At 52.3% G+C, this 12,964-nt stretch overlaps 4 protein-coding genes across 4 annotated transcripts; 2 read left to right on the forward strand and 2 right to left on the reverse strand.

Moving 5' to 3' along the window:
- Positions 1-189: 189 nt before the first annotated feature.
- On the forward strand, positions 190-1,501 carry J4E88_000088 (uncharacterized protein; the record flags this gene model as incomplete). The annotated part of the gene is made up of 3 exons (XM_049393769.1): positions 190-198; positions 629-829; positions 884-1,501. 3 exons carry the CDS (start codon positions 190-192, stop codon positions 1,499-1,501), a joined length of 828 nt encoding a protein of 275 aa, XP_049259598.1.
- Positions 1,502-2,345: 844 nt separating this feature from the next.
- On the reverse strand, positions 2,346-3,829 carry J4E88_000089 (uncharacterized protein; the record flags this gene model as incomplete). The annotated part of the gene is made up of 2 exons (XM_049393770.1): positions 2,346-2,930; positions 2,984-3,829. The coding sequence occupies 2 exons, from the start codon at positions 3,827-3,829 to the stop codon at positions 2,346-2,348; spliced, it is 1,431 nt and encodes a 476-aa protein (XP_049259599.1).
- Positions 3,830-4,625: 796 nt separating this feature from the next.
- On the forward strand, positions 4,626-6,576 carry J4E88_000090 (uncharacterized protein; the record flags this gene model as incomplete). Its single annotated transcript, XM_049393771.1, has 2 exons — positions 4,626-5,292; positions 5,339-6,576. The coding sequence occupies 2 exons, from the start codon at positions 4,626-4,628 to the stop codon at positions 6,574-6,576; spliced, it is 1,905 nt and encodes a 634-aa protein (XP_049259600.1).
- Positions 6,577-10,277: 3,701 nt separating this feature from the next.
- On the reverse strand, positions 10,278-12,264 carry J4E88_000091 (uncharacterized protein; the record flags this gene model as incomplete). Its single annotated transcript, XM_049393772.1, has 4 exons — positions 10,278-10,390; positions 10,447-10,563; positions 10,615-10,780; positions 10,828-12,264. 4 exons carry the CDS (start codon positions 12,262-12,264, stop codon positions 10,278-10,280), a joined length of 1,833 nt encoding a protein of 610 aa, XP_049259601.1.
- Between the last annotated feature and the right edge of the window lie 700 nt (positions 12,265-12,964).

Below are 12,964 nucleotides of genomic sequence, written 5' to 3' on the forward strand. Positions count from 1 at the left end.
AATTGAATGCCGATGGCGATGTTTGCCCAGATCTTGTCCTCGAGTGCCCAGAGGGCTAGCAAATTAGTGGGCAGGCGTTGACAGGCGCAAGTTCCAACGTCGGCGCGGGTACCTGCCTTGGTGCCGGTGGCGGTGTGGGTGTAGAAGGCGCTGTCGCACGCACACGATGCGCTTTCCTGTGCCTTCACCATGGCCTACGTGGACGGCCGTGGCTCTCGTATTGTTCCCCAGGAGTTCTACGGGCGTCATCCCTATAGGGTGCATGGTCGGCCATGTTTCATCTCGGCAAGCGGTTGTGATCTCAACGATAAACATGCAATCTACGCATTGACGTCCACGCGTTGGGCCTTTCCCGATTGAGCGTCGATCTGCAGGTACACCTTGCTTGTTGCGCCTTGGGCCTTGCTTTGTGTGGAAGTCGCGCGAGGGTTGCACCAACAAATAATTCTGGCCGGCCTCGCGTCCAGCCTCTTATCTTGCACCCTCCCATCGCCGCTTTTCTGCTATTCTTCACGACTTTGACGCTGCAAGCCCATATCACGAGTATCTTCTATCCCGCACTCTTCTTACTATCACGAGTAATACGATACGACATACCCTCCCATACTTGTGGGTCTTAGCTTGTCAGGGATCCTCGACCGTCACCATGCGCACTTCCACCATCTTCGCTCCGCTTTTCCTCGCGGCCACTGGCCTCGCCCAGGCCGTCGAGGAGGGCATTGCTCCCGATGCCTCTGCGCCCGAGGGCTGCAAGACGACTGTCACGACGCCCTTCCGGATTGGCACACTCGAGAACCCCAGTCTCAGGAGGCGCGAAACTGCTCAAGAGGTATGCCGCTCCCCTGGACTCCTACTCGTAACGTCATACTAACACCATCACCAGGCATCTGACGGCGACCTCCTCTGCACTCTCGAAGACGGTATCCTCCACGACCAATACGGCCGCACCGGCTCCATCGTCGCCAACCAACAGTTCCAGTTCGATGGCCCTCCCCAGGCAGGCGCAATCTACACAGGCGGCTTCTCGGTCTGCGGCAACGACTCGCTCGCCATAGGAGGCAGCACCCGCTGGTGGCGCTGCATGAGCGGTGCTTTCGGCAACCTGTACGACTCGTGGATTGGCGACCAGTGCCACGAGATCCGTATCCAGGCTCTCTTTGACGAGACTGCCTCGAGCATGAGCAGCGACATGAGCATGTCGATGAGCAGCACCACCTCGAGCGCCCTGTCCGGATCTACTAGCATCATCTCCGCCAGCGAGACCAGCGGCCTCACCAGCGAGAGCAGGAGCATGCACTCCATGTCAACCGGCTCTGCTTTCTCCTCTGCCACACCCTTCTCCAACAGCGCGACTGCCACTGGCTCTGAGGGTGCCGAGGCCAGCGAGACTGGTGACGCCGCCGCCCCCCCTGCTGACGGTGCCGCTTCGTCCATCTCCATGGCTCCTTTCGCCATGGTCGGCGCGTCCATGGTCTTCCTCGGCGCTGCTCTCATTCTCTGAGCATAGCATTACACCACCGAGTTCTTTTGAGAAAACTTCTTCTTATTCCCGCGCATGGCATGGCAGGCTTCACATTACCCCTGCATGTCCACCGCCTCGCCTCGCATTGCATTACTTCCACCGCATGTCTTCCCTGCATTAGCGAGCATGTCGCCGGCGCTTGTTGTTACTCTTCATGTTGATAGTTTGCGAGCGCAATGATTCGATGAGCTAGCTTTGGCGCATTTTTTGTTTATTATGGTTTGATGCAGCGCATGGTGTTTTGAGACATACACATTACGCATTCGGCATACCGAGCTTGGGATAGATTCCAGGCCTTAATCATAATACTTTGGAACACTTTGTCTTGAAATTGCTAGTTGATCGTGATGTTGTGTGATGCTGAATCCTTAATCGGGTATGTAGTGTAACAGAGGAGTTGTCACATACACATCACTTTGGTAATACACAGGGTGTACTAAAACATAATCGAAAGGTATAAATGGCAGGGGATCCTGTACGTTTGCTAGTACAGACAACAATGTATGCCTCGATCAGGAGTATAGAACACCGATTGGCAGAACCTAATCTTCTTGAAGCCATCCGAGCTAACGCGGATGCTGTTCTTTGATCATAGTACCATCGCGCTATTCTGTCTCCACGGTGGATGTATAGGTAAGCACCACCAGCTGGACACCTCGAAACACTGTTCAAACAACAGGCAAAATATTAGAAGTATATCTAGTCCACCGAAGATCATTCCCACATCGAAAGAAGATAAATCATCCACCATGCCAGCCCGCCCGCAGACCCATTCCATCCCACCTCTCAATCCTGCCATTACATCCCATCATCTGCCACCATCTCAAAAATCACTCCCCAGCTCATCAAAGCTATCATCCGGCACAGCCATGGCCACATTACTACTCTCCAGCAGTCCCCTCACCCTCTCCACCACCTCCCTCTGCCCCCGCCACTTTTCCACCATCGCCTCAATCTTTGCCCTGAGTTCATCACTCCACGCGACAGGATTCCTCGGTATATTCTTCGCATTGCGAATCACAGCCGGCAGCAGAATGTTCGTTTGGAAACCAGGCATGTTCATGTAGGATTTGAATTCAGAGTATGTTTCGTCTAGGTCGCGGAGGGCGGACTCCATGGTTTGGTAGGAGGAGTGCAAGGTGTGGAGGTAGGTGAGTTGGGAGGAGGTGAGGGAGGCGGCGCGGCGGAGGAGGAGCAGTGTGGTTATGGCGTCGTTTTCGGTGGGCGTGAGGCTTAGGGGCGTGTGTTTGGGGGATGGGGCGCTGGCCCAGAGGGGTGGGAGGAGCCGTAGGTGCCAGAGGATGCGGAGGTCGTCTTTGCTGTCGGTGAGGGAGCGCATGAGGTGCGTGCGGCGGACGGAGCGGAGGCAGTCTTCGTGGTGGGAAAAGGTGTAGGGTGAGTCGGTTTTCTGGGTGGTGGTTGTTAGTATGTTCATACGAGCGGTTTTGAAAATAGACGTACTTGTTCGAGTAGTAACCGGTATTGTCGCTCCGTCTTGAGGAAGCGGACGAGCATGTCTTTCCACGCAACCCGTATCAATCCCGTTTGCAGTGTGACATCGACGTCGAAGTGCATGCGCCGCCATTCGCACGGGAGATCCATATCTAGGACCGCGTGGTCGAGCCGGATGCACCAGCGCAACGTCCCGAAATATTCTTCCCTGCGGCGCAACTGCAGTCGGTCCAAGACACTATACCAGTCTGAGTCCACGTCGAGAATGGTATCGCCATCATGCGCTTCCGCACCGCCTACGTGCCTAAATGCGTCATACCACTCCTCTGCGATCTCAAAAACGGCGTGCGTCGCGCTCCACGCGGGTCGATTTGTCTCCGGGTCTGACGCAGTGTCCCACTCGACGTGCGAAAATCCCGCTTCAAGTAAATGGACCGACTCATACTGTTCGTCGTCCAAGTCCACCATGAGTCCAAAATCTCTCGCGCCCATGTACCCCACCAGCTCCGTCCTCTGCAGACAGCGGTATAGAACCCGCCCGTCGATCGCATCGCGAAAGCCACGGCAGACTAAACGCCAGTCGAGAATATAGTCCACAGGGACATGTTCGAGGATTTGTAGGAGCAGTTCTGCGGGGAGGTGCGCTAGCGTCCTGTTCGTAGAGGAGGGCGATCGGTCTTGGCTCGAGTCTATGGCGGTGATGAGCGCAGCGACATCGTCGGTGGAGAAGCCGAGCTGGATATGCCTGGCGAGGTAGGAAGGTAGGGGTGCGTTATCGTGGTTATCGTTGCTGGAGGAGGGGGCGTGGATGGGGAGGCCAGCGGGCGCTCTAGCGCGCCCCGGTGACTGCGACATTAAAGTTGATCCCAGGTGTGGAGATGCGGGGATGCGCGATGGTTAGGGGATGGTGTGTGTTTTAGTGTCGGTCCGAATCGGCAGGCACGTGGTGTGGCACAGCGCCAGCTGCGTTCCAAGGGATTGCCAGATGTGTGCGACGACGCGAGTCCCGTGATATTATCAGCGATGGCATCGTGCCTAAGGACTTGCTGTTAATAGTGAGTTGAGGTAAGGTTCACGATCGTCGACGCGTGTCTTGCTACTATTTCTGAGCTGGCCGTGCTTGCCTCGGTACACCGCGACACTCCCTCAACCTCTTTCGAGGGACTGGCCAAACACCATGGAGGCTACATCGACGTTGATGCAGCTACTTTGCGTCTTTTCATCTCGGGGTAGGCTGCAGGCCTGTTCAATTCCCTTCTCAACCCGATGCTCCCCTCAACCACGACCCGCCCAGGAATGCGCCGCATGAGTTCAGGAACTCGCGTATGTTCGGCAACTCGAGAGCAGAGAGCTATCCTTAGACTCTAGAGCGGAGCGAGTGGGTAAGAGATTTTAGCTACTGATGGTTTAGTTCAGCGGCTCGCCCCAAGTGGGGTACATGTCCATCCCAGTTCTGTATGCATAGTCCGCAGCTTCCTACGGATATGGACAGCCGTTCAATTTTTTACACAGACTCCAGCGCATGAGGGGAAAGCTATTCCGACGGCGCAGCAATGCATCTCAGCATGGCTTCCAGTCCATCTTTGGCTCGCTCAGCGCCTTCTACCCGCCATCCTCATCATACCGACCAACTCCTTGAAACGATTTCAAGATGGCTCCCGCAGTCCGCCGACCCGTACGCGTGGGCGGCGCCTCAGGCGGCTTCTCCGACCGTGTTCGAGCCATCGCATCCCTCGCCAAAGACGACGTCGATGTCATAGTAGGGGACTGGCTCTCCGAAATGACCATGACCATGCATGGCACCGGAAAGCTCAGGAACAAGGAGCAGATGCTCCAAGCTCGTTCTTTCGAAGAGAAGCTCAACTATGCCATGTTCGCTGAGAACTTTATGGACTGCTTTACTCCTGCGATACAGGATATCGCTACCCATGGCATCAAAGTCTGTGTCAATGCGGGTGCATCGGATACGGAGCTACTGGCTCAGCTTGTAGATAAGACGTGCAAGGAAGCTGGGTATCCGATGAAGGTTGCTTGGATTGAGGGTGATGATGTTACGGGTACTGTCAAGAGTATGCTGGATAAAGGCGAGGGGTTTAAGAGCTTGATGCATGATAGATCGGTATCTGAATGGGGTCTGGAGCCGGTTTGCGCTCAATGTTATCTTGGTGGTCTGGGTATCGCTAGAGCACTGACGGAAGGCGCTGACATCGTCATCGCCGGTCGTGTCTCGGATGCTTCGCCAATCATTGGTGCCGCTGCATGGTGGCACGAATGGACGAGTGATCAATTCGATGAATTGGCTGGCTCTCTAGTCATTGGTAGGTCGTTTCCAATCACACGTGTACGTTGTACTAATATTTCCAGGCCATCTTCTTGAATGTGCCGCGTATGTATCTGGTGGTTTCTGCTCCGACTTTCGCAGTCTCCTAGCTCAAGGCAAGCATATCAACATGGGCTTCCCAATCTGCGCCATCGACAACAAAGGCGAGGGCGTAATGTACAAGGAGAAGAACACCGGCGGCTGCATGACAGTCAACTCAGTAACATCCCAGCTTCTCTACGAGATTCAAGGCCCACTATACTACAACTGCGACGTCACCGCAGACCTAACCGACATCAAGATCGAACAGATCGGCGAAGACCAAGTCAAAGTCTCTGGCATCAAAGGCCTGCCACCACCCCCAACAACCAAAGTCGGCATCACAGGCTTCGCCGGCTGGCAAGCCGAATACCACATTTATCTCGTTGGCCTGCACATGGAAGAGAAATGCCGCTGGATCGAAGAGCAAATCCGGTACGAACTCGGGCCCGAATTGATCAAGAAGTTCGACGTCCTGAAATTCATGCAGAACGGGTCCTCCGTCGTCGACGCCCGCAACCAAGACGTCGCCACGGTCGATTTCCGCGTCTTCGCCCAATCCCGCGATAGAGAGTTACTCAACATGCGCAACCCCAAAGGCTTCTTCCGCATATCCATGGTAAACTTCCTCATGTCGTGTCCAGGCGCGTCACTGGGCAATGACGTGCGGCAAGCAGAGGGAAAGCCATACTACGAGTACCATCCCTCACTTCTTCCGCAGTCAGCCGTCAAGCAACGCGTGCATTGTATCTGGGATGGTGAAGCCACGAATGACTTCGCAGATGGCAAGAAAGTGATCGACATGCCCCTCGCACCTTCATTTCGCGAGTACCCGCGCCAACAACCCTCCTACGAAACTACATCACCCATCCCACTCTCCCACTTCGGTCCTACGATTCGCCTCCCCCTCGGCTCCATAGTCCTCGGTCGCTCAGGCGACAAGTGCTCAGACGCCAATGTCGGTTTCTTCGTCCGCCACGCCGATGAATGGGAGTGGTTGCGAAGCTTCCTCACTGTCGATAAGGTGAAGGAGTTGCTAGGGCCAGAGGAGTACAAGGGCAAGCCGATAGATCGGTTCGAAATGCGGAATGTGAAAGCGGTGCACTTTTTGTTGCATGATCATCTGGATCGTGGGTATGATGCTTGTAGTACGTATGATACGCTGGGTAAGAATGTTTGTGAGTATTTGAGGGCGAGGAGTGTGGAGTTGCCGGTTAGGTTTGTGGAGAGGGGTGTGCTGTGAGCAGTGGTAGAACGTAATACGCGCAGCTGACATCGCACAAAGTCTTCGGATTTTCGATGTAGCATCAACATCTGAATGCTATGAAAGTGTTTTGATAATGAAGCTGGTTGTTGGTGTGCGCACATCGCCAATATCTTCTACACAGCCCTTTCGTTTTTAGACGCGTGTATCAGTTAAATTTGTTCCATAATACCATGACTTCCGCCACTGGCGTTTTTGGAGAATTTCAAAGCCGCAATCCGATCTCTCCGCGCACATGCAAAAGTTCGGGTAGCTCTTTCGACATATGTGGAACAGGAAGTCGACGCGCTCACATCAAGGAATATCATGCCGTCTTTTTGTTCAAAGTAAAGAAATCCCCCCTAGGATCTGTAAGAAGGTTCGAATTTAGATCAGGCGAGGCGCAACGACCATGGCCTGGATTGGGCTTAGTTTTTGTTTTCGAGAAAATGGCTGGGGTTGTTGTAGAGAAAGAGTATTGCGCGAAAGGAGTATTTATACAGACGACTGCAGTGGCCCTAGCTTCGGAATACTTCGCCGAAACCCGGTGTCGCAGTCATGATGGGTGATGTACTTGCTTTTAGTAAAAGTGAACCTCTTTTGAACTGACGACTTCCTCGTGAAGACACCATGTTCACTACTGAAAAGACATGTAATGTCGTTCCAGCATTTTTTGATGAAGAAAGATTTCGTCAGTAGCGAAAAAAGCATGGGAGGTACTATGACAGCTTTTGGACATTTGGATGACATAGAGTCTCAGCCATGTCTTTTCGAGGTTGCATATGTGGCTCTCGCAACTACATAGGTACTGTTTTTGGTGAACCATGTGAAGCGATGGCAATGTTGTCGGTCATGCGAGAGTGTCTCATCCAAGCTTGTCAATAGCTTTTTCGAAGAACGGCGCAGAGCGCAAAACACATCTCGCTTTCTCATCGCTTTTTTGTTTTCGATGGCTACAAGGGTAGTGTATTCGGATGATCATGTGTAGCGATAGCAATGTCTTCGGCAACGCGAGGGAGTCTCATGCTCGAGTCATGTTGATTATCTGGAAGAAAGAAGCCGACCGCAGCAGACATCAATGGATTTTTGGTCTGTCTTGGTCTTGAGGAGAGAACAAGTGGTGATGAGGAAACTGGAAGGGAATATGCGAAAAGTCTGACTTTATATGAGTGTCTGTGGTGGGGCGCAAGTGGTCCTGGCCGGAAACCACATCTACGGTCTGAACCTGCCGCCCACCATCACCTGTGATGCTCTCAAGAGGACATGACTTCCAAAAGATCATGTTTTGTAAATGGAGGGATTAATGTTGCAAGTTTGCTCATGTTCGCTTTCAGGCATGGCGATCGTTCGATGGGGTCACTGGCGCCGGGGCTCAATCAAAAGAGCCTTTGGTAAAGTCATGGAATAGTCGCAAATATTTCTCGTAGTCACATATGCCTACTAATTGCCCAAGTGTCCGAAAAGAGTCCAATACTCGTCAAAGTCGCGAAAGGCACAAAGTAATAAGTCGTGACGACAACATGACGCGCACATGATGCAAGCGAGGAAAGCGCACTGACCTGCACCATCTACACCATCGTTCCTGGGCCCTCGTCCACTATTGAAGGTAACGAAAAGTCAACCGAGGTTCGATCCGAGTTCAAGCCACCAAGCATCCTCCGAAAAGGCTGCTGAGCCACGGCAACCCGTAGGAATGGAGCCCATGTCACCGGCACGGTTGTCCCCACCCACATAGTACCCACCAACATCGACATCTCAATTCCCATTTGCACGCACAAATCCGATCCCACCTACCCACTTCTCTCGGCAACGATACCCAGAACCCCTGTCCCGTTGACTCGAGATCGGCACTCGATTCGCACGCGGCTCACTTCGCCGCAGCACCCACTCCACAACACCGAGCATCCTTATATACGACTACCGCTTTCGGCGTTTCTTTGTACCAAGCATAGACTGCAGCGGTACTCAACGCCAGCCAATGTATCTTTTGCTGAGGACATACATGTGGTCGACGGGACGCCTAGCGGGTTTCGAAATGTGCTGTTTGCGGTAGGTGTGGAAAGTAGGAGGATTGCAGCGGAGAGAAAGACCGAGGATGGGTTTGCTGCTTTGGGTAGAAAGGGAGAGGGTGTGGAATGTAGGAGGGGCCCGCGGAGGTTGAGGCCGCTTTTGGGTTTCTGCTTGTAGTAGGAAAAGAGGAGGTGTTGAATGTAGTGAAATCGCGGTGTTTTGCTCCATCCAATGGGTTTGGAGTCCGTCGATGAGCGATGCGGTTCATGTCATGGTCGGTTCAACGCTCTAAGCGATGGACTTGGGCATGTATCTTGGCACAATGCTGTTTTGAAGGCCTTGTGTGTTGTCAAGATCATCATGTTGCAAGACGGTTTTGGGAGAAGAACCCAGCATTCCCATGAAGCGAAGGATATGCGTCTTCGTGATCAAGGCAATGATTAATAATCTAGGACAAGAGACATCCTCAAAGCATTCATACGACATGCAAGCAAGCCTTGCACATGAGTTTGCGCATGCCATACTTGTTAAGATATCTCCAGGAAAAAGTATATGTGTAACCTTCAAGTAATATTCGTAGATTTTGAAGGCCCTCAGGCGTAAACAAGATGATACCGCATATTCAAAGTCGCGACAATGACGAAGGCCGACGACTACATCAAATTTGCAGCGGAGACTTTGAAAAGCAATGGGCTCTTTGACTTCTGCACTCATGCGACTGTGGTGGTGTAAATTCGCTCAAAATCTCATACATTTGTCAAGTACGGACTTTTGACAAAGAGTTCCATCAAACGCCACTGGCGATTTTTTGGAAAAGTATGAAGCGTAGGGAAAAGTAGCCCTTCAGGGAGACATTCAACGGCAATTCGGCAGTTTTGAAGTTCGAGCGGCAGAAGAGAACATAGCAATCTCCTCGAGCGTTCTTGGTAAGGTAAGGTGAGGAGTGAAGTTGCAGAAGTCCTGCCTTCCATCTGCGAGTTATTTATATTGGTAGAATGCCACTAGCGGTAGAGTGGAGCGACGAGTATAGATAATGGGCAAGGCAGAGAACCGAGAGAGCACATGTGTCCAATCTCGCAGACTTTTGACAAATATTGCAGCGGTCCTCCGCCCACACAACTCATCGAAAGCAGAGTGTGTGTTTTCGTAACGCCCAAAGAAGGGCAGGATCACATGTTATCGTAAGACAATGAATTTGGACTCCATGCGAACATCTCAAGGCCGCGCAATGTTGTCAAAAGTGGTAAAACATACTCCGAAAAAGACCATATGCGCGCGACTATTTTGTTCCTTTGCCACATGCACTGTCTGAGTTCATTTTTTGCAAACGCGACATGTGTTCGGTCAAGGCGGAGTTTTGAACGTGCTCAGAGAGCAGAAGTCATGCAATCGACGGTGGCGATTACAAATGATGGAAGTAAAGCGAGATGCCGGAGAGACATCTGCAACAAAGTCGATGACTTTTTGGAAGACCGAGACTGCTCCATAGAAGTTGAGGGCACTAGTTTTGGAACAAACCAGGAAGCATACACATAGTACACTTTTGTATTTGATTTTGATGCGGTAAGATGAAGATATGGAAGGAAAGTTGGAGGACATGGAAGGTGGTATTTATACTCGCTAATCTCGCCCCCTCCCAAGGATCTTGGCTCCGCAGCCGGTGCCGGCGGAATTGACAGCCATCAGATAAATCATAACTTCGCACTTGCGCCCGCAATCGGCGTGGGCGCCTGCTCAATCAAACATCCCGCGAAGAAGCCCGCAACGCCGTCGAAATCTTCCAATGTCGTGACTTTGGATACATCTACATCTTGTCAGTATTTCTCTTGCTGTGTCAATGATTGCGCGTCGATTGCTTACATTGATCGGGTCTCACGATGACGATTGCGCCCACGTCGGGGCTCACACCATACTTGTCGTACGCGTGACCATGACCGGAATTGTAGTGGTCGTCGTCGACGAACGTCTTGTGGAGATCTATCGTATTGGTCAGCGCGATGATGGACGATATATGAGGGGGCGGCATACCGCGTATATTCCACTTTCCGCTCTTTGGCCAGAAGTAGCCCGGTATGCTTTCTTGCTCCGTTTCCGGGAATTTGCTGCTTAACACAAGGAGCGTCTCGATGATGCTGTCGATGTGTTTCCCAGCAGGTGTATATCGGCTTGCAATTGCTTCGAGTGCTTTTGCCAGCTGAATGGTGTTAGAATACGAAGACTATGGGAACTGGGCGCGCATACCTTGGCCAGTCGCTTGCGATGCTGCGCTTGGTTGACATCCCCTCCAAACACCACGACGCGCCACCTCCCATCACTCCTCAGCACACTCATCAACTGCACAGCCTTACAATCGCAAAACCGTATCACTTGCGCACTTGGAAAGCGCGTCCCCACCGTGACCGCCGTAGCCGCACTCTTCTCCTTCTCCATCCCCTTGGTAATGATGGTGTCTTCGTACCTCGCCGTGAACCCTGCCATATACCGCCCGCTCTTCCGAAAGTAGTCAGCAAACTCGCCTTCATACCGATCTTTCCTGCTAATCATCTTTGCTAACTCTTTGTCAAAAGCAATTAGGTCAGCGGCCGTCTTACTGCGTTCGGTAACGTATGTCGACAGCAGAGAAGGAGGTGAGAGACCAGACAGCACGGAGCCAAGCTTCCAGCCGATATTGTAGCCGTCTTGAAGCGACACATTCATTCCCTGGCCTGCTTTCGGCGAGTGCGTGTGACACGCATCGCCCGTCAAAAAGACGCGGTTATGCGCATGGAAGACTTCAGCGAGGCGTTGACCGATGCTGTATGCACTCCACCAGAAGACATCTGCAAAGTCCATAGTATACGGCGCGAAGATTCTGCGAGTCTGGTCTTGCAATTCCGCCAGTTTCACTGTCTTGGGCTGCGTGCCGGCGGGGAGCTGGATGTAGAATCGGACTAGTTGACCACCCTCGCGGGGAATGATGATCAGGTTGCCGGCGGTGCTGTGTATAGTACATTTGCGGCGGATGTCGGGGAAGGTTGTAAGTGGGTAGATATCCATGACGCCCCAGACGGTATCGGAAGAGTCGCCTAGCATGCGGATGTCGAGGGCTTTGCGAACGGTGGAATGCGCGCCATCGCAGCCTAAGACATACTTTGCTTCCCAAACATCTTCTTTGCCATCTTTCTCAGCGGTCACTTTGACGCAATGCGCGTTCGGGTCGTTCTTCCCTTTCTCGTCAATGTCCACGCTCTTGACAGCCCAGCCGTACTCGATTCCGTTGCTCGTTCCTTCCTTCCACTTTCCCTTCTCTTTCATGATGGTCTCCATCTTCCCCAGCATCAGTCCGTTCATGCGCGCTTGATTCAGAATCACATGCGGTAAATGACTCAAGCCCTTCTCCGTATCGATAGATCTACTCTTCCTCTTAATGCCGCCCTGCTCATTGCCATTGCCATCTTCATCGACACCCCAGAAGCACACTTCCAGGATATGATATGCCTCACGCAACAGATCTTCCGATAGACCAAATGACTCGTAGATCTCTACTGTGCGCACCTGTACGCCATCTGCTTGGCCGATCTTTAGTGGACCAGGGCGTCGCTCCAGAATCGTAAATGGGATATTGTAGATTGTTAGCCAAGTTGCTGCGAAGACACCAGCTGAACCAGAACCGGATATGAGAACATCCGTTTTTGGCATCGCGTCAACGTAGTATATCGATTCGTTATTGAATTGCTGTGGTTTGGCGCACTAATGGGTGAACCCGTAAACGGTAGGGATGAGATGAAAGGCGATTGTATGCGATGAATGCGTTGATGCTACTCCCTACAGCGACGCTCAACGATGCAGTAACGATGAAAGACTACATCGCGAGATGACAGTATTGCGATGTTTATACTTGCCGAATGAAGCTCCGAGGGTGCATCGGACATGCTGCGGGGATGAACATCGACCCGCTCACTAGCGTATCATCAGTGCAGCGAATCCGGGGAAGGGGCCGGAGTAAGGTTCTCCCAAACTTCGCGCGGTGAATGTACGACCATCATGTGAAGGCAGTATTCCAAGGATGTCTACAGCAATGGTATTCGCATTGCTTGCCAGTTGGAGATGGGATGGGCTGTGCTGCTGCTGCGCTTCCACGCGGCCCCAGGAAGCCTCGGCTCGGACAAGACCCCATGTAAAGAATACATCGAAACACCCACCTACAGGAACAAGACTGTATATGATCTAGAAGTCTACATTGCCTTGGGATCTTGTCGTCGTTTTGTCTCTAAACTAATGTAGACTGTAGGGCACCTGTTCGTTTCCTCCCTTGTATGAGACGGAGGTGTGCGCAGGGAGGACTTCGGTCGATTGTAAAGAGTTGATATTACTATAGAAGCGCTAAATATGTCATGAT

This window comes from Alternaria novae-zelandiae (assembly GCF_023758075.1).
Source record: "Alternaria novae-zelandiae strain BMP 2774 chromosome Unknown scaffold_1, whole genome shotgun sequence".
Lineage (NCBI taxonomy): Eukaryota > Fungi > Ascomycota > Dothideomycetes > Pleosporales > Pleosporaceae > Alternaria > Alternaria novae-zelandiae.